The 22309-nt window shown below is 39.2% G+C and overlaps 1 protein-coding gene across 1 annotated transcript in view; it reads left to right on the top strand.

The window, feature by feature from the left end:
• Positions 1-22309, top strand: part of LOC108700176 (glypican-3) — a 226633-nt gene that overhangs the window by 11241 nt on the left and 193083 nt on the right. Inside the window, exon 2 of the mRNA XM_018233119.2 lies at positions 6823-6984. Within this exon, the coding sequence (XP_018088608.1) occupies positions 6823-6984 (162 nt within the window). The remainder of the gene's footprint in view (positions 1-6822; positions 6985-22309) is intronic.

Raw genomic sequence — 22309 nt, 5'->3', positions numbered from 1 at the left:
TATGAAAGTATTACTTTCAATATCATTCTTTGATATACTTGTGGTCACCCAATCTTCCCTGAATCCAGTCTAGTTCTGGATCAGCAGCAGTTGTCCCTATTTGCACCCACATAAGGACGGTTTTGTACTCCGCAACATCTTGAGGCTTCTTTGTCAGCTTATTTCCCTTAGAAAGCAGCATTAATGGTGTGGAATTGCTTATACAAAACAAAGACAGTGTGTGAGCTCAGGCTTGTGCTGTCTTTACTTTAGGGATTGCTTACACCATAACCCTTTTTTTTGTATATTTCAGATAGACTGGCATTTTCTGAGTAAAATATTCTACCTGGCTGCAGTTTTTGCAGGGAGATGTCTTTATTGCTTTCCTCCATAAGAAAAGATTAGAAGCAGTCAGTAGGTCACAAGATCAGTGTTTTTATTACCCTGCTCCATGCCAGGTACCAAGAGAAGTGTTACTAGAACATTCTCTTGTTTAATTTATGGACCTGGCAGCAAGCCGAATTTATCATTTAATAATATTCATTTAAAGCCATGTAGATATTTAAAGAAAACCTCTCTGTACTCCCGATTATTGGGTCTTCTAAAAATCTATTTTTTTGTAGGTTGAGAGAAGCAGATCTGCTCTGTGCCCCTGCTCTATTGCTTTCAATCTGATCTGTGTGCCTCTCAGCTAGGGTTACCACCTGGCTGGTATTTTACCGGTCTGGCTGGTAAAAATGATACTTGATGTCAATATTATTAATAGGAAAAAACGGCAAGAATATAGGAAGGCCGGTATTTTTTGCCAAAAAAGGTGTCAACCCTATCCTCAGCTTTGGCTCAGTTGTGGGACAGGCTGATCAAATTCGAATTAATGGAGCAAGCAGGGGCATGGAGCAGACCAGCTTCTCTCAGCCTGCAAAAATCGACCACAGCTTGAGCTAAAAACCTTTCCTTCACCTCACATTGTCATAGGGCATCCTCATCACGTTATACCAAGTATATAAACTATTAATGAAACCTAAATCACTTTTTATGACTTTATAAAAGGGTGTTACTTGGTTTCGATTAATATTTTACAGCATGCAAGCATGAAATAGAGAACTTGAAAGTGGATTGTTCTATATATGGTTTAAGAGATGAAAATGGTAAATCATGAATGAACATTAAAAGGCCGTGAAGTGGTTGCTGAATACATTTTATTTCTGTTCATATGAAGAATGAATAGTGTGCAAAAAACAAAACAAAAATCCAGATCCAACGAAGAGCCTTTTTTGTTTTCTAGAGATAACAAATTCCAGGAGTATAATGTACCTTGAACTGTGTCCTTGAAGTCCCCAATCCCCAACACACAATGTCTGTGAAGATTTATTTTGTTTTCCTCTGAGTGGAGTTTTGAAACCAGAGATGCCAGTCGAAGAAAAGAAAATGTTGCAAACCAGGGACTAGATGATGAAATAATGAGGAGGTTCCACAATTACCTGTAATTATCACCCCAGCTTTATCCTCTGCATTTTGAACCAGACAAACTCAAGAGTGTTTGAACATTCTTTCAAGTTTTTAAGAAATATGACATTTTCTGTCCTGTAACTTGATTCTTTTATTTGAGCTGCAGCTGTAATTACCTCCCTATCATATACATGACCAAACAAATGGATGTTATTTAAAATTTGAGGGGCCAGGAACCAAGGACAGGCTATTTGGAATGTGTTTGCATAGAGAGTATGTATATGGATGGATCATTCTGGGTAACAATATTAAGGCTTTTGCTCTTGTTTGCAAATTTCACGACTATATATTTGTAGTTATTGAATGGGTCATATTTATAAACAGAGAGCCCATGCCAATGTGTGAAAAGCCTATATTATATAAAAAAAAAAGTTTATGGAAAGAATTACCCCAAGGCTCCCACTGGATATTCGAGACTATATCTGATGGCAAAAATGATGCCAGACAGGGATGTCCCCCCGTTTTTGGCTCATGCAACAATCAGCAAGGACAATTTACAGCTGTCAACTTTTATTTCTCAATTAAGTATCCAGGGATTCTTCAAAATGGAAAAATATGAATAAGTTCTCCAGCAATTTTGTAGTCATTAACATTTAGGGGCAGATTTAATGTTCAAAGTGAAAATTCAAATTTCGAATTTCCGAGTTTTTTTATGGCCAAAACTGTCAAATTCAACTAGAGAATTATTCAAATTCGAATTCAAGTTTTTCTTTAAACTTTTTCGGAAATTTATCATACACTGGCCCTTTAAGAGCTCGAATTCGACAATCGCCACCTTAAACCTGCTGAATTTCTGTTTTAGCCTATGGGGGACACCCTGGGATCAATTTGGAGTTTTTTGCTGGCTTCCTGACATTCAAGTTTTTTTGGGGGAAAAAACTTGGATCAAATTCTATTCTAATTTGATTCAAATTCGATTTGAGTTTGTTGGCTCGAACCCATTCGCTGAGTTAAATTAAATAAATTGCAATTGGTCGAACTCATGGGAGTTTTAAATAATTTATAAATCTGAACCCTTTGTATCTCTCCTTGAACCCTTAGCAGAAGCACTCCAGGGATCACCTTTAACCCTGTTCTGTCTCTGCATTCTTAAATGATGGGATACCTATTGGGAAACTGTTCCCACCAGCTTCATGGTGGGATGGACACTGCTCATTTTCACTTGCCTGTATGCTTCTCATTGCTACTATAGGTAGTTAGAATCTATACCTGTCTAACCTGTCTTTGATTCAACTATGTTGAGTTTTTCAATAAAGCAAGCAGGTCTTTGTAACAAGAGCCAGAAGCAGATTAATGAACAAATCTTAAATCTTAACCAGATTAAGTTCAAAATGAGAAGATTTGAATACAGCAAAGTTATGTCAAATTATTAACTGTTAATTGGAAACAGTTAACATAAGTAAAATAAATAAAACAGTAACAAAACATAAAACATTTAGTGAATGTTAAAAGCATGACTAATAGTTTACAATCGTACTTGAAAAAAAAAGAAAATAGGTTCAATGAACATTTAGGTTCAACCATTATAAAATAATATCTGTAAAAGACCAGAAATTGTGATTTGTGACTAGAGTTAACCTGGTCCCAGAAAGTCAACCAAGTGTCTATAAAAACTTGATTTAAATAGGGTTCAGCCGTTTTAACTCTTATAGCTTCACGCCAACAGAGATAAGAATTTTTTTGGTTCCAGCAGTGAATAATGAAATGAGGCTAGAAAGTTAATTAATACTACAATTAGGTTGCCTTTCAAATTTAATTTCAGGCAAACCAAGATTAAGCAAAACAAATGCCGGAGATTATTTTATTCCATCTAACCAATCTTTAGTTTAAGATAGAGAAACCTCTCTAGATTTAGGGTAGAACTACCTGCTTTTACCTGCGATAGCATCCGTTCCAACGTGCTAAGATGAACGCAGGCGTCACATCGGATGTGCCGGATCGAAGGTAAGTAAATAGGAATGCCGGACTTCACTGCGTGCATCCGACACGACTGTCTGATGAAGACGCAACATGCAGCATTCTGATGCACGCAGCGACAACGTCCGACATTCCTATTGCTTACCTTAGATATGGCGCATCAGACGTGACGCCTGCGATTCTTCTCAGGGCGTCGGAACGGATGGTAACGCAGGTAAAATCGCTTGTGTAGTTCTACCCTTAACCAGACCTTGTGGCTTGATGGTCTTCTTGCAGTGCTAAGTTTTAAGTGCACAAATACATGTGCTGCAGGGTGGAACCTGTGAAATTCAATGGGTCAATATGCAAACGTGCATTTTTTTGCATTTTGCCAATGAGCCCAACCAGGCCTGGACTGGGAGTCAAAATAGGCCCTGCCATTCCAAGTACAAAGAGGCCCAATAAGCCCACTACCAGCCCACTATATGGTAACTTTCTAAGGAACCATACAGCAGCCCCTCTGGCATTTGCCAGAACCCACAGATTGCCAGTCCGGGCCTGAGCCCAACCCTGTACATTAGCAATTTTCACTACTTTCTTACATCTGCATCATTGTTTGAGTGCTACACTTTTGTTTAGGACTTGTTTTCTGAAAATGTTCTATATTCTCAAAAGAATCCTGCATATAAATATAATTTTATGTAATTTGATTTAAGTAAAGGAGTAAAATGGGAATCGAATCACCTGAAAGATTTCACAGCCAATCCTAGAAAATGCACAGAAAACAAGAATATTATCATAATTAGTTTGATAACAGCATCCTTATTCCTTACAAATAGCACATCTGGGATGAGTGTGTGTGGTAATTACATTTCACAGCATCTTCCCGTCTTCTGACAAAAAGGCATAAATCATTGAATAATGGAAGATGTTTTGCGAGGGATTCTGCCGCCTGTATATTTGGCATGCCATAATAACTGCTCCCATATTGTCTCTCTGTATCAAAGTGCCTGCTTGCAGTTAGCAAACAACATAGGAGAAGAATCATTGTGCCTGGATGTGATGGACCCGAAAAATGTCCATTATCTTCTGTTTAAGTTTTTATCATTAGAAAACATTCTTGCTTATATTTAGAAGCAAGACGAGGCGATTAGTCGCCAGGGGACCAAATCTCCCCAAAACGCCCAATGTGGCCTTACCCTAAATACATAGAAAAAAAAAGATTACTTGTTGCTGCTGAAGAGCGTGCATTTTTAATACAAGGCAGTAAACTTTTTTCCGTTTTTTTATATACCCAATATTATGATAAAGAATAGTTTTAATCAAATGCATTTAATCAGATAGCAAAGTTAAGTGCAGTCTTTTAGGACACAAAGCTTCAGGCAATGAAATAATATTTTATAGCATTTAGATTCTATTACAGCTATAATAATGCTTGCCCTCTATTATTTTAAAGACATTGTTCCATTTTACCTAATTACTGTTGGAACATATTTTTAATTCACCAAGTTATACTCCATGTGTCCCTGTGGAAAAATAAAATGTCTTACACAGGGTAAATCTATATAAAAGTATGTTATTCCGGAGACAGATAAATTAGTTGTTTTATAATTATTTGATACTCAGGATGACCTTCTTTAGATTGAAATTTAGAATTTGATGGAAGACATAAAGCAATTAGCCCAAATGGTCTGCATGTTATATTAGCACCCAAAATAAGCTGATATTGCAAGTAATAAACTTTCTCCTAACTCTGGTCCAGCATTTAGTGCTTTCTCCTATTAAATGATCTTGACAGACCCTATGGGACAAATTTACTAAAGGGCGAATTCGCCAGCGTGATTTCGGAACTTCGCCAATTTACTAAAGGTCACTGGCGTAACTTCGCTAGCTAAGGAGATAGACTCTAGCAGTACTTCACTCCCTACAGCCAGGCGAATTTGTGCTCTGGCGAATGGACGTAACTACGCTTATTCATTAAGATGCGGATTTTACTGAACGTTACCTCTGACGCCAAACTTGCCTTCGTCACCTCAGACCAGGCAAAGTGCAATAGAGTAGATAGGAGTTCCTCAAAAAATAGTCCAAAAAACGCTAGCTTCTTTTCCTTTTTTCAGGAAAGGCTACATTGCCAGCATCCGGCGCCCTGGACAAAACTTTGGATTTTAGTGAATTAGCGTTGTCCTGTCGAATCTATGCCTGGCGAAGTGTTGCGCTGTGAGCGAAGCTGTCGCTGGCAAATTTTTATACAGCAGGGATTTCAGCATACTTCCCAGTGGTCTTAATTTCTGCAGGATAGTCCTAAATTGTGGATGCCTAAAGGCAGTGGTTTACCAGGTAGTGTACTGATTAGTGTATTGTTATGGTGGATTGGAGGCCAAAGACTGCCCAGATCAGTTACAGATGGAGGGTGGCATGTTTGACATCCTTAATTTATTTCTAGTTTGCTCTATCAGATGGGGAGCCCTAGCTTTTCACCAATACCAGACCTATTTTTCTCTAGCTATGGCCCTCTGCATAATATTATGATATGCTGCAGTGCAACAGATTTTAAAAGAAATCAACACAGGTGGGCCCTAAGCATTAGATCCTCAGGCTTTACGTACGTCTTAGCATACTTTTAGTTCTAGCTCGGTTTTATAATGCACTGAAGTGCATTCTGTGCTGATGGCAGCACAGAAACCAGTGCAACTAGCATCAGAGTTTAATAATGAGCCCTGTAGCATCATCTTATATTACAGACAAACCTCATTTTCTGCTGGATTATTTGCAACAACCCCTAAGCTTAGCTTCTCAACAGCTGCTCAGAGCCCACTGACACTTTCCAAGATGGTGACCCCCTGTGACAAGTTTGAAGTCCTGGATCATTGCTGCTATTGAGAAGCTGAAACTTTAGACTGCTGCAATATGTTCAGTATATAAAATATGGCATTTTTAGGGTTTAGTTCTCCTATAAAACACTTTACATAATTATGAGAACGTCTAATGTTGCTATGGTTCCTTGGAACATTTTTACTCCTAATTGTCTAATATCTAATTGTTTTTTTATTCACACGGCTTCTTGAAGGATAAGTGTACCCCCCTGTTCTCTTTTGTTTTTTTCTGAAAATGATGTCAGTTAATAGAGAAACATAACACCCATGCTATACAGCAAAACACCCAAATAAAATATCTGCCATTGAAGCCAAACACTTCCTGGGAGAATAAAAAAAGTATTTCGAATTGAAAAGATTCCTCTAAAGAAGTGATTTTAAGTTTGATACAGTGCCATTTTATTCTGTGATATGATCTCAGAGGCTCATGGTTACCAGGCATGTCGCAGACAGGCATAACTTGTTCTATCATGTTAATCTTGTATCATGAGACAGATCTATACGTATGGAAAAAAAGTCTTGTTAAAATTTGTACTGAATTTTTTGTTTTGTTTTGTTTTTCAAGGGACTGATCTGCAAGTATGTATCACCAAGACCTCAACCTGTTGCAACCGTAGAATGGAGGATAGGTATCAGATAGTATCACGTCTGAATATGGAGCAGCTCCTCCAGTCTGCCAGTTCAAAACTTAAATTCCTAATCATCCAGAATGCTGCCATATTTCAAGGTATGCTACTTTCAGTGTACTTATATAACCTCCGTACAATGTCCTTTGATCTGTAAATACTGATATCTCAGTTTTTCATTTTTTTTTCTTTCAATGCTAAACCCTCTTAAGGTGGCCATATACGTAGAGATCAGCTCGTTTGGCAATTTCACCGAATGAGTTGATCTCTCTCCGATATGCCCACACTGAGGTGGGCAATATTGGGCTGATCTGATCATGGGCCCTAGGGCCCAATGATCAGATCATAATGTAGGCAAAATGGGCGGTCGGACTGCGGAACCGCATTAACGAACAGGTGCGGCTGCGATCGGACAGGATTTTTAACTCTGCTCGATCGGCAGCTGCCCGTCTTTCAGGCAGATATGGATCGGGGAAGCACTCTGAGGGGCCCCACGCACTGGCAGATAAGCTGCTGACTCGGTCTGTCGGCAGCTTTTATCGGCCCATGTATGGCCAGCTTTAGTCTTTGTGACTTAATCCATTCTCCAGGCAGAAACCACGCCAACATGTTCAAACGGAAAGGAATGTAGATACAGAGAAAAAGTGCTTATTCATTATTCACTTTATTCACTACTGAGATTTAGTCTTGGTATTATGAACGAGCCATACGTCTCCTAATTAGCTACAGTCCCACTATAGTTAGGCAGGTTGCAGCCTTGATGGTTGCTTAGTAGTTCTACCTTCAGTCTTGGGGTTCTGAAATCAATTCTGACTTGGCACAGTCTGCATGCGCATATGTAGGTTCCTCTGGGTACTACAGTTACTGCCCACATTTCAAAAGACTCTAGAGCATTGGCGTAACAAGCCTCCACCAAAACAAATCTTCAGAGGGACTCGGCAAATACAGCTGCCCCTGCCGGCAACCGGGAAGGGATTTTAATGCTATAGAGAAAGCTGACTCAGCGACCCGAGCCTTCCTCTGACTGCAGGGTCTGCGTCCTCTATAGTTATGCCACTGTCTTAATGTGTTGTGTGAATGTGATATGGATCGTATATTTTAAACTTCAGTGGGGTAATGACTAAATAAAGACTAATAATATAAAGAGTGCTGACTGCAAGGCATGGCTTAAGGCAATCAATAGGCATGAACAACTATTCCTAATTTATTACTACTGTCAAGCTCACTGAAAATGACCTTTTAAAAAAAGATGAGTGTTTGAGATGTTACTGAATGAGGGGTAATGGGAAAGAAAGGGTGTGAGAGAAAAATAAGACAACAATATAGAATGGGATCATACACAGAAAGTAGTGTGAAAAAGAGATGTTATTTCTAAAACGTGTTACTCGTGATACTGGGAGTGCTTTAAAACATTTATTCCAAAGAATTAAGACCTTTGTGCCTTTTCTTACATGAAAGAATTGATTGTTGTGTCAGCGTATGGCAAGAAATGTTAACCTGACCAAGATCTGCAAAGATCTATCTGACTTTTTTAAAGACGGAGGACAAACAATTGATAGAATCTGGCTGGATGTGGAGTGGTAGATCATAGTAGACTTCTAAAAGAGACATTCTACTCTAAATCCAAGTTCTATGAGATCCTGTTGCTATAGTTTTGTTTAGTGGATATTTGCAAACCAGTATGTAGACTTGTAATACATCTGCGAGGGGGATGCATTTCCAAGCAGGAGTAAGCATAGACCATCTTACCCTGATCTGCAAAAGGCAATTGAACATCTCAGATCCTCTATAGCATGCAACTACAAGTGTATTTTTGCAATATTTATCATTATTTCTACTGTTAATACATTGCTGCGTGACACGTTTTATACCAGATGGACTGGCACCAAGCATTTTTAATCAACTACACCTTATTATTTGCGACAGTTTTTAAAAGAATAGCTTCAAAAGCACAAGGGGGATGTCTTGTGTTTTCTAAACACATTTTAAACCAATCATAACCCTTTAACTAACAGCGGTAAAGCAAAGTCTAGCATTAAAGCATATTACCACTGGAAGGAGTAAGAAGTAGGACAATGTTACATACATGACATGACATTTTTTTTTTTGGTTCAGGTAAGTTTATTAGATCAAACATTACACAGGTATATAGCAGTTTTACAGCAGTGGAAATGCATATATGCAGAACAGTCAGATAGACATTACATTCTAAACACAAGGTAGAACCACAAAAAAGAGGTTAACCATACGATTATACATCTTCCAGAATCCATAGCTGCCAAATCTTAAGATACATTTTGGAAGTGCCATTTCTCCTAGCTATGAGATCTTCTACCTTTTGCAGGTCTTGGACCGCTTTGACCCATGCCTGATATGTAGGGGGGAGGGGTGCCCTCCAATGAAGTGCAATGAGCTTTCGGGCCAAGAAAAGCAACTTGTCAATCATTTTACGAGCTGGGGGTGCCAGTGGGGTAGGCGGGTCCATACCTAACAAGTACCATTTAGGGTCAAGTGGGAGCTCAAACCCTAGTAATTTCGTTATCCGAGCTTGAACGGCTACCCAGAAAGAATTCAGTTCGCAGCAAGACCAGAACGTATGCATGAAAGTACCCTCTTCCCTCCCACACCGCAAACATGTATTTGGAAGCATCGGGTTAAGCCTTTGGAGGAGAGTTCTAGTATAATAGGCCCTATGTACAAAGTACAACTGTTGCATTCTAAACTTGTATATGGGGGAAATAACCAAGGGGGACCGGAGCACTAGTTGCCACTGGTCATCAGTCAATGGAGCCACATCCTGTTCCCACCTGTCCCTGGCTTTCAGGGTTTTTTTTTGACATACACTGTGCTGTAGCGCCTTATAAAAGAAAGATATTTTGCGTCCGGGCTGCGTTTGAGTAAACACGTCTGATACAGGTGTGCAAGGCAATTGGAAATTATTGGACCTAAGAGCCTTCCGTACCGCTCCAATGATTTTATGATAGGTAAGCCATTGAGAGGAGGGGACGGCATACCTTTCCCTAAGGGTGGAAAACGAGATCCCTCCGCAGTCATCCCAAATTTGGCCCAAGGTAAATATCCCAGCGTCCTGCCACTCTTTGGGGACTCCCAACTTATCCAAGGGCGAGAGTTTGCTGTTACACCATAAGGGTGTAAGGGGATCCAGCCCAGCCCGATTTGTAAGGTGATATACCCTGTTAAGGATACCTTTTTGATGGATCAAGAGCGGATTATGAGCGGGCCTGGCGTTTTTAGGGGCCACGGTTAGAATGGCATGCATCGGGGGGAGGTCCGTGCACAATACAGATTGCCACAACTGATAAAGCGCCTCTCCTACTGAGGAGTGCAGTAGAGTCCATAACTGAGAGAGTTGGGCCGCTAAATAATACAGTTGCATGTCAGGTAGAGCCATACCACCCAAATCTTTAGGCCGATACAGAGTTGCCAAGGCTAATCTATTCCTGGAGGACCCCCATACAAAGCGCCTAAACAAAGACGCGAGCTCCACGAAAAAAGAGCCTTGTATTCTAGTAGGCGCATGCCAAAGTAAATACAGAAGCTTCGGGGCTATGATCATCTTGATAATCTGGATGCGACCTGTGGGACCTAATGGTAGACGCTCTCAGGTTTGGAATTTGGACCGTACCCAGTGCAGCAGGGGGGGCAATGTTTAGAGCATAATAAGTAGTGATCGGCAGAGCCACTTTGACCCCTAGGTAAGTGAACTGAGAGGATTTCTGCAGTGGAATAACATCAGGGATGGAAGCTCCTGCATTTGGATCAATAAGGAACAGAGTAGATTTAGCTTGGTTAGTTTTCAGCCCCGAAATGTCCCCAAATTCCTTAGTCAGGTCAAGTAGTGTAAGAAGAGAACCCTGCGTACATGACATGACACTTACTTATGAACTAAACAAAGTTGTAGTAAATTTATAGTTTGGCTCATCTCGTTGCCGCATCCACTGGGGTGATGGAGAAATGCAGTATATTATATGATGGTCAACTACTTTCAGGCATATTGTTAGCTCTTTTGGGTAGGACCCTCTTTAGCTTGTTTCAGTTATTAGTTTTTGCTTTTTTTGGAATACAATACATAATACTTTTAAAGCATCTGACTGAATATATGCCTCTTGGACTGTATATGGCAGAGAGCTCCATACTGTTTGTGCTGTGTGGCAGAAACCATGAGATCCAAAGGATTTTAGTACTACTCTGGGTACCTTGAGTTTTCCTGAGTTTGAAGAATGGAGGATAAGGGAGCGTATATGAGCAATAAGAAGTTCTTTCAGATGAACAGGTCCCTGATTATTTAGGCATTTATAGGGGTAAGAAGGCTGATTTTGAAGAAAATCCTCCATTTAATTAGAGTCAGATAGTGAGCAAAGGATTGGCTTTATGTCATCTTTTCAATATTTTCAGTGTATACACCTGTTAATTTGACAGCGCTGCAGACTATGTTGGCACTTTATAAATGCACGATAATAATATTGTATATGTCCACTAAGTATTTATAAGAATTGAGCTTCTAAGCTTAACCTTCCAGATCAGTCATAAAGTCCTAATCACTAATACAATAATTATTAATAGACTCACACAGTGTCGGACTGGGACACCAGGGGCCCACCCAAAAACCTTTGACAGGGGCCCACCAATTAAACTTAGACCAGGGGCCCATTATTTTTCTTCCTCTCCTCACTCAACTTCTATTCTCCTAGTCTCTTTTCCTTACATACTATACTCTATTTTTCTATATTTAGCCTATTTGTTCTCATAAAAATAGGGAATGGCCATAAAATAGGCCAAATGTTTATCAGCATGAGGGCCCCCTGACATCTGGGCCAAAAGGGAGTTTTCCTGGTATCCCGGTGGGCCAGTCCAACACTGGACTCACAGTACCTGAAGCTGTTGGGTATTGCAGACAACAGAATTTTATTATTCTGAAATATCACAGACACAATATGTGTATATAGATCTAATATAGTCTCTAAGTCCTCCAGTTTAATGGGTTCAAAATTCATCCAGATGTTATGTTCCAGTAAATTAAATTTCTTCTTGGCAAACACTTTCTCTCAGCAAGGACAAAGGAAAATAGGCTGGCATTTGCGAAACCTCACTCAGGCATATCTGTTATAATAAACAAATACAAACTTTATTAGGGCATTAAAGCTTTTTCAACCCTTAGGCTCTTTTTTCCACTGACGTGGCACTCGTCCTTAAAGTAAATCCAATTGCTATTTTTCCTACCGACTCGGTTAATATACTTAGGATTTATGGAGATCTGATATTGACCATGTAAGTGACATTATGGATGATGGAAACAAATTAAGCAGAATGTTCAGGAAGCAGTGACTGTCTGAACTGGAAGTTGGGCTGTATAAACTCGTTTTGAAATGGAAACAAATCAATATGTACTGAATATGTGTGTGTTACATTGAAGAGAGATTGTCAAGAAAGTTTGTTATCCATTTTAAAGTAAGCTGGAGATATAGGTAACGATGGACCTGGGCTAATGTGCTGGGAATCCTGTTCATTAAGGTATTATAACCAGTGATTCATTAAGGAAATGTAAAGCCTGTAGAATATTTGAAAGCAGTAAATGGAATTCAGTGCAATGCTTGGATAAATGTGCATTGCCTCTTAGAAAGACATATATTTTTTTCTTTAAACTGAAAACCCAAAATATCTGTGCCTTATGGGTGTATTTCAGGCAGTGGGTAGCAGCCTTGTAGCTGTGAATGAGTAGTCAATACCACTTGGATGTGGCATCACTGCCATGCCATAACTATCTGCCGCATTCATTAATGAGAAGCTCTGTTCGGGTGCCTTAAACCTTTTGGAGTTATCTGACAGCTTTTAGTGTCAGCTCTGCTTTGTTGCTACCTGTGTTATTGCCTTTAATATGAATATTTTTAAATGACTATACATTGGTGGGAAGTTGCTGTTTGATATCTGCATTACTGGGTAGACACTGGCATAATTGTTTTTCCAAATTTCATCAATATATACAAAGAAAATTAGAGTTCTTACAAAACGGCAGCAGCTGTTCATTTCATTATATGGTGCTTAGTTTAGTATTAGTGGAGGTAGGTTGCGCAGCAGCTGCTGGTAGCTCTGTGTGTCTTATGCAGAAGCAATGTTATTTATTGACTATATTTCTTTCTATTACATTTAGAATTCTTCTAATGCTGTCTTGACTGTCTCTAATATAACAAATATCACTTGGCTTCCCTTAACAGGAGACAGACGTGTGTGTGGGCTTTGCCTATAGCTCTTCCATTTATACAGATTACATAAGTGTAAACCTATCATTTTGCAAAATAAAAAAAACAGAACATTTTGTACTTGTCTCCTTCTCACTTAATGAGGGTTCATATGGTGTATTTTCAACATGTGTGTAAGGCCCTGCTCGGTTCTTAAAGGCACAGTACACACACACAGCGTTGCAGAGTAAAAACTTTTTTATTTGAATGATTTCTTCATTCTCACTTCTCACACAGCTTTGATCTTAACTTCTTTTCTTACAGGCTTCAGATGAACCATGTACATTTAACAATAATTTTGGACTTGCAGAAACCTTCCAGGACTTATGCACCACCTGTTGGTCAAGCGGTCTGGTGTACACTCTAAACCCTCCACTTCGCCCCAAACAGAACTTTTCCTTGTGCCACCTCCTTCCTTCAGCCAGTCTAATGCCACGTCTGTGCCCTTCTCACCTTTCCGGGTAGGAATTTTCCTACTCCTGGCTTAGGTTGCCCACATTTTCGAAGAATGACCATGCCCTGGATGTAACTCCTCCCTTTTATACCCTGAACTCCTCCCTTTTTATACCCTAAACCCTCTAGTGGTGAGGGTTCGTACTGCAATAACTTCCACTCTTACCTAGTGGCTGGTTTACCACATTACAGTTAACAATCTCTTTAACAAGCATAGCAAAACATACAACCTGTTTAAACAAACACAAAACTTGCATCCAAACGTTTCATTGATCCATGCATACATGCTACAATCAACACCATACATATCACTCGTCACTCCCCTTACATGTAAAGTTGGATTATATCACAGCTACTGTATCCCTTATGTGGATCCACCATAAGAACCACATTAGCAATGATAAAATACCTTTATTTACCTTTACAAATTCTGACATTTTATATAAGTTATCACAAAGTTTCCTCTTTACAGGATTTTATCTTTTACAGATCATTGGGTACTAAATAACATCCTAAATATGAATACCAGGGGTCTGCTAAACAGTTTGATGCCTATTATGCATAAAGGTGGTCATAGATGCACAAATAATATTGTATGAAACGAATATTCAGTGCGTTTATGATAGGAGACAGGACTTTCAAACTTAATTGGCTTTTGGCAGAGAGCCCAGAACAGCCACAAGGTGCAACTAAGATACTTTTGTAACAATTTTGAGATAAGCAAATACGTAATTGCAACAATTTAGATAAACAGGTCTCTTGGGAGAAGGTCAACTCACAGCTTATAGGGCAATTAACCTTTATTAGCAAAACTGTACTAACTGAATATAAAACACAGAAACATGTTCAAACTTTCATAAACTGACAAATTTTGTAAAATAAACATGGTAATTAGGGGGTGTGGGCAAAAAAAATTGCCGCGCTATGCACCCCAACTTTTTTGTCCCTCTATTTATTTCCAAAATGTTGGGAGGTATGCTCATATACAGCATTTTATGTAGGGTAAAGCCATAATAAAGTAAGTTAACCCCAGAAAACACATATTTAAAAAAAAATGTTGTGTATAATATCTGGGTAAGGTGGTATTAAATATATACATATATATAAGTAAATATCAGGCTTTGAAAATATAATATCTCTGTGCGTGTGCCATACTCTGCCTACACTATGCTCCTTGTGCGCCATACTCTGCCTGCCCTATGCCCCCTGTGTGTGCCATACTCTGCCTGTCCTAGGCTCCCTGTGTGTCTGATACTCTGCCTGCCCTATGTTCCCTGTGTGTGACATACTCTGCCTGCTCTATGCTCCTTGTGTGTGTCATACTCTGTGTGTCCTAGGTTCCCTGTGTGTGTCATACTCTGCCTGCCCTATGCTCCCTGTGTGTGTCATACTCTGTGTGTCCTAGGTTCCCTGTGTGTGTCATACTCTGCCTGCCCTATGTTCCCTGTGTGTGCCATAATCTGTCTGACCTATGCTCCCTGTGTGTGCCATACTCTGCCTGCCCTATACTCCCTGTTTCCTGTGTGTGCCCTACTCTGCCTGTGGGATGTGAGCCTGGTAGGATTTGTTCTACGGGTTTGTTAGCATTTGGCAATTGTTGTTAGGGGCCCCCTAAAGGGTTAATCAGGTGCATGGCTGCTTTTATTATCCACAGTGGAGGAGGCGGCATATGGATTTAAGTGTATGTCTTAATATGACATAATACACTTGTTTCACATATGAGTGATGCGTGATATCCCTGCAGTGAGCACCAACCATTTGTTTTTTTTAGTGTGTTATCACCATTAATGTTGACATGGTCTCAAGTTCTAAGATAACATAGATGTGATTTAAATGGGTGTGGTTTAAAAGGTGAGTGGTCAACACTGACTTCCATTATTGGCCCTCCACCATGTAGGCCAAAAAAATTCTCTGTACCATAGACAGCACTGATCTAGTGGATAACCTTGATCAGAAACTGCCATAAGTGCTCTTTCTAGGCTGTGTGCTTGTGAACACTGAAATTAATTTAGCTATGCACAGCATAGTGAAGGATTTCCATTAGACCACTCTAGGTGGTTGCTGGGCCCATTGTTAGGTGTTAGGACCCAGCATCAACAGAAGGGGCAGAGCTGGGACAGATCAGGGGAGGGTACATGGCATTGCCCAGGACTGAAGTGGAAATTAAACAAATAATTTATCATCAAACATGTGATCATACCTATCCTGCACACACAAAAATATGCTTGATATCCTGCACAGGCATTTTGGGAATGAAAGAGGGTTTTCTGTGCCAATTTCCAATGGAATGTGAGAGACTTTTTAAGTGAACATGAACGATTTATTTTGATATAATGAGAATGCCTCTGCTTTTATTTGCTTTTCTTTGAAGTATTTGATTCTACCTGAAGACTGGAAGATAAAAGATCACATCTTGCCCTTTGAAAATGTTATTTATTTTTACCTCTTCTGTGTGTGTGTGTGTATATATATATATATCTATATCTATATATATATATTTTTTTTTTTTTTTTCTATAATATTGCTGGATGGCTTGAATGCAAAACGCAGGGGCACATTTACTAAGGGTCAAAGTAAAAAAGACTTCGAATATCGAATTCAAAGGATTTACCGCAAATACTTTGATCGATCGATCGAAGGAACAATTAAATCCTTCGAACGATTCAAAGGGTTTTAATCCATCGATCGAAGGATTTTCCTTCGATCAGAAAAAACGTAGAAACCTTATGGGGAAGGTCCCCTTAGGCTAACATTGGTGCTCGGTAGGTTTAAAGTGGCGAAGTATGTAGTCGAAGTTTTTTTTCAAGAGACAGTACTTCGACTATCAAATGGTCGAATGGTCGAAGAGTCAAACGATTTTTAGTCCGAATCGTTCGAGTCATAGTCGAAGGTCGAAGTAGCCTATTCGATGGTCGAAGTACCCAAAAAAATACTTCGAAATTCAAAGTTTTTTTACTTTGAATCCTTCACTCGAGCTTAGTAAATGTGCCCCGCAGTCTCAATAAAATACTGTAATTAATGAAATAGCTTATCTTACTCATCTAGTTAGTCTTCCATTCTTTAAATTTCTTTAGAAGTTTTTTTTTTTTTGCTTCAAAGTACATGCTAGAACATTCACCTGTCCATTCCATTGTAAAACCCTCAGTTTAAAACTTTATGGATCAGCAGTGGGCAGTGCTTTGCCCTGTGCATTGGAACAGGCCGGTTTAATTGTATCAAACAACAGTTGTTCCAGCCCACCAGCCTCTACTGCTTCTGCCCTGACATCTCCAGCCACTGTTAAAATAGTATTTGGAATTAGTTTTCATTTAACTGCTAGGAAAGCTTGGATGTCTTTGATCTGGAAACTTTCCCAGTGGAGCAATTTTACTGCAAAACTTCCCTAAGCAAATGCAGCCTTAATTTACTACTTTAGATTTACAACATTATTATCAGCTGCATATTATTCCCATCAGTTAGATTTTAATAACCATTCTAATAATAATAATTTGTAATCTTGACTGTATAAATAGAAGCGAATATCTCATTAATTAGTACAAAAAAATTATCAACTAATCTGAAAATACCTCAGGACAAAATGGAGTCAGTGAATAAGTCACTGCTGGGATGAAAACAAATCTTTTATTTTAAATGTAAAAGATTAGCACACGTTTTCCTTTTAAAAACATGATTTGTCCATTGCATAAAGCTCCATTCACTGGAAGTCTAAAGTTCTCCATATACATGCAGGCATTGGATGTGATGTTTTGTATAATTTTCAGGAAATGTGTGTCCAAAGAACCATTGGAGCAGGCATCTTCTTACTATATATATATAAAATTTTAGTCAATCTGACAATAATTATATACTGAGGGTGGCAGAGAATTATGTTTTTGACTGATGAGTGGCCATCTGACCTTTTTTATGAACAATTTCTTCTCCAAATGTTGTTCTGTATTACCTACTGGATGAATTGATCTCAGTGTTTATGGCTAGCCTTGTGTTCAATAAAATTGTTCAGAAGGTATCAGTTAGCTGGTGGGGGTGTATCTGACATCATTGGGGCTACAGTGAGAGGTACATAAACTAGTTAGAAGACACTCCAGATTGCAAAAATGTGCCCAGCTACTGAGAGCTGGTTAACATAATTATGCTTTTGGGTTAAAGCTTTTTTTCTGGTTGCCATGGTTAGACTCATGAAAAGGGTGCTTAAATAAACAAGGCGATAGACACCGCTATCTCACCTTATTGAAATTATTTGCCTTTTTAATATGTTTCATCTTGTTTTGAGAACACTATCGTATTTTAATAGATAAAGGCAGACTTTTGTTTTCCTTTGTATTATTTTGCTGATCCTCAAACTGTGGGCTGCCTACTTGGTAGATGCCTAGAGCTGAGGCTGGGGGGCCAACATAAGAACTATTAGGGAATTTTGAGAATGCCTCTTTGCTCTCATAGATACTCCAGAAAGACCAGCCTTAGTTAGGGTTAAATTTGGGATCAACACTTTTGTTCTGTCCTAGGTAGTATAAGAACTATGGTTGATCTAATGAAACAGCATTTTTTAATATGTAAATTTGTAAGTTAAGGCAGACAATGACCAAATATTGTTGTCAGGACCACCGGGAGTGCCCAGCAGTGCGTCTTCTCTTCTCTTTTTTTTTAAGGGAATTTTTTTATTTTAAACATTTAAAACAAAACAACCCATATAGGTTACATGGAGTCAAGCTCAATTTCACACCATGGGCCCTGCTAGACCTTGTCAAATTTAGTGGGTTATCCTCTAATTTCATATTTGAGTTTGAAGAATGGGGCAGCATTGTTAATCAGCTGCATCTAAGCATTGAGGGATGGGGGGTTGGGCGTCATAGCAGGTTTCTTCTATAGTAAGGGAAGAAAGTAAAAGACACGGTTAAGCTTAAGGTATTTAGAAAGTAGAATTTGAGCTGGTTGGCACTTATGCTGGAGTGCGGGATACATAGGGAAGATGATGTCTTCTAGAAGGTATTCCATGCAGTTAACATTCAGGTTAGGCCAGAAGAAAAGTGTTCTGATAAGTTTCAAAAGTGTGGTAAATATGAGTTCCCCCAAAGAGGGAGATGCAGGGATGGTGTGGGTGGGGAGTACCCTAGGAGTTTAAGAGCTAGTAGTCAAGTTTTCTGGGGGTGGTAAGGGTAGTAGGTACAGGGTTTGAGTCTTTGGAGTGGCAGTATGGGAAGTTTGGCAGTCCCTCCCAAGAAGAAACCAAATGCAAATGAATGCAATAGCAGTGTTTCACTTTGCTGAGATTCATTGGAATCAATGAGAAGGCAAAATTACATTATAGTTTAGGTGTTTTAGCTCTGTAATGAAATATACACTGTTCTACATTGTTAGAAACATTCCCTCTCACTGTGCTGCAACTGTTCATCATAGGAAAAGGCTACTGTGTTAATTTCTTCCAAACATGGTGCCAAGGCAGTTCCTTTGGAGGGCTGGTTCATATGGTGCAACAGGCCGTGTTATATTTTCTGGTAAAACAGACCACGTGATAAAATTCTACTGTGGATTAGTGAAACATTTTAGATTTTGTCATGAAACAGTATCTGACCTGACGAAACAGCACATAGAAAAGGACAAATAAAATGATATAAAATGATAATACCCTCCCCCGATTAAAGTTTGCTTTTTCCAACAAGACTCTCCTAAGACAGATGTGCTCTACGATAAGGAGTGAATTGTGGCCCCTATAAATTATCTTTACATAATACCAATGCCCTGCAGCCAAAGGCTAAAGGGTTAACATCAGTTTGAAGCATGAGATGTAAATCTTCCTTATAGTGAATGCTCTGTAAAATGTATATAAACTTGGTCAAGTGGGCGTGACATGCTCTCCGTGCCATGCTAAGTGTGACATTGTGACAAGCTTCCCAGGCTCCAATGTTTTTTCTAATAAACAAATCAGTTATTCTGAAGAACTTTCTGTGTCTTGGAGTCTTGTAAATAATAAGGTTCTGGAAAGTAATTTACCAACAGACCTCTTAAACTTACCAATGCTGTCTTCGTCTTTTGGAAACTTGCCTGATAGATATCTGGACAATTTTCGGCAGGCCAATATCGGAATAACAAGCTGCTATTCGGATCAGGAGGGGATGAGTTTGCAGTTTATATTGACAGTGTAAATCAGCTTAAAATGACAGTTCAATAATTCCCTTGGCTCCACTAAAACACTGTTGAGTCTATGGAGCATGACAGTATTCTAAGCAGAGCCCAAGAGAGAAAGTCATGGGACTAATAGTCTGTACTAACAGCTGTGGTGGTCACTCCCTGACTTCCATAGTGGCTATTTGGGGACATCCAGGACTAACCTTATCTGCACATTGAAGTAGATTGGAATGTTTTTATAATTGTGATGATAAGTGTAACTGTATAGGTGCTTAAAATACAGAAAATAAAATCAAGACAGAATAATATTAACCATCATACTAAGGGAAGCACATTTTGTAACACCCTTTTAACCTATTTTAAATCAAGGTTTGTTTTTGAAAATGTAATATATAAAATTAATTTTAAAAAGTTCTACTTGATGGATGTGTCTTTTTTCAACCTAACTTCAACCATAACTATGTTATTATTTATAGTTATCATGTGAAAACTCTCTGTTCCTATTAAAGAATCAGCGATGTTTCTGATGAAGGAGCCGCCTGGGGCAATGCCACCCCCCCTCGCCGACTTACCTGTCGGAAACCGGAAATTCAGCTCTTAAAGGTGCAGGAGCGGCTTTTTGCCGCCCCTGGAATCCTCTCTGGCGCTGCCGCCTGAGGCGAGCGGCTCAGCTTGTGTTATTGGCAGAGCGCCCCTGTAAAGAATGTTTTTTGCAGTGCTGTTTCACTACATAGCTGATGGAATTGCAGGGACTTTATTACTTGACTGAATTCTAAAAAGGGCTATCAAATTGTAGGTTAACATTGGGATTGACATTTGCGTATACATTCTTACCTAGCTTTGTGACCGTCACACCCCAAATAACCATGAGTACCAGAAAAAAAAATGAAGTCCCTTAGGTTAGGGGTTCTAGTTTAGCAATGTGGATTGTGACCAGGTCTTGACTTGGATTCAAAATAGGCTCTGGCATTTCAAGTACACAGAAGCCAAACACCCCCCCCCAGCAAAATAAATATACAACTTTACAGCTACCAGACTCTCTATAGCTGTGAATATACAGTGTGAGGGCAGAAACATTTGTTAACAATTGAATTATACCATATAATTACAGCATAAATAGTGAGCACTGAAAGCTGAGGTAGGATTTGGCTTTTGGATTTTCATGGCGATATGGCGAGACTGTTATTTATGAATACAAGATTAAATATGTCAGCATTCGACTAAAAAATTTTGAAGAACTCGTGCATTCTGTCTGATGAAACAAATAACTCAATTCTGATATACACACAACTCAGACGTGCTGCTCAGGCGCAATTTCCCAACCCACAAACCATATTTATAGCTACCACTTTGGAAACGGCTATACAGCTACAAGAGGTCTCTAATCCATTGTCTACCATATATCAGACCTTGTCAACACCAGGAGAAAAGCAACCACTAAAATGCTACCAGAAATGGACCTGAGACATTGAGAATCTAGATGAAGAACAATGGAAGGAGGTCCTAAGACAACTGCTATTTTCAACAATATCAGCTAGGGACAAGCTAATACAACTTAAGTTTTTACATTGTTCCTATTTAACGCCGGAGTGTCTGCATCATATGGACCCGATAAGAGAGGGTAATTGCACTAGAGGATGCGGTCTCCCGGGATCATGGTTCCACATGGTATGGACATGCCCCAAATTGACTCATTACTGGGTGGAAAAGGTGATGGTACTTCCCATACAACCAAATCCCACCTTGGCACCGTTGGGACATACAGGAGGTCTGGTAAATTCAGTTGAAAGCAGAACTTTGCTTTAGTTGTTCATGTTCTATGCTAAGAAGTTAATTGTACTTCAATGGAATAGGCTGGACGCACCTACACTGGAGGAGTGGAAAGACCCAGTTAATAAAGCCTTACCGTATTATAAAGTTGTGTATATGTAACATAGTAACATAGTAACATATGGATGATATGGATTCTAAATTCTAACACGAATAGCCCGAATGTGTTTTGAAAGCTAGCAAGTAAAAACAGAATATGAGAATTGATATACCAGGCTCGGTCCCTCCTTACCCCACAACTACCCCAATTTCTTTTATCTCTTTCCTTACTCCCTCTTTTCACTTCCTTTTTTTTTATTATTATTTTCTTTACTGTTTTCATTTTTTAAGGTATGTTTTGACGAAAATCACTAAAAAAATATTTAAAATAAAATGTCAGCATTTTTTTGTCTGACATACCCACGCATCCATATAACGTGTAACCTCTCTCATCATTTGGTGTGCTCTACTTTGGATTTCAGGAAGCAAACAACAACAAAAATGACTTCTTTGGTACACTACTGAACAAAGCCCAATGTTTGCATAGATTGGATAGTTCCGGATGTAGCTTTAGCATTACTAGATTTGCTAATTAGCCCTCACATTAATCACACAGCTGCAGATGTTCACAAGAGCAACCGTTTGGAAGAGCTTGAATGTGAAATTGCAGCGTTACAGCTTCACAGTGACCAACGCATCCGAATGCACACAGGGCCACTTCATCTTATCTAACGGCTCATTTGCAAAGAGTGGACTCAGTGCTTCCCTTCACACTGTAATGGAT

Source organism: Xenopus laevis, chromosome 8S (assembly GCF_017654675.1).
Source record: "Xenopus laevis strain J_2021 chromosome 8S, Xenopus_laevis_v10.1, whole genome shotgun sequence".
NCBI lineage: Eukaryota > Metazoa > Chordata > Amphibia > Anura > Pipidae > Xenopus > Xenopus laevis.
This window is presented reverse-complemented; position numbering and strand designations above follow the sequence as displayed.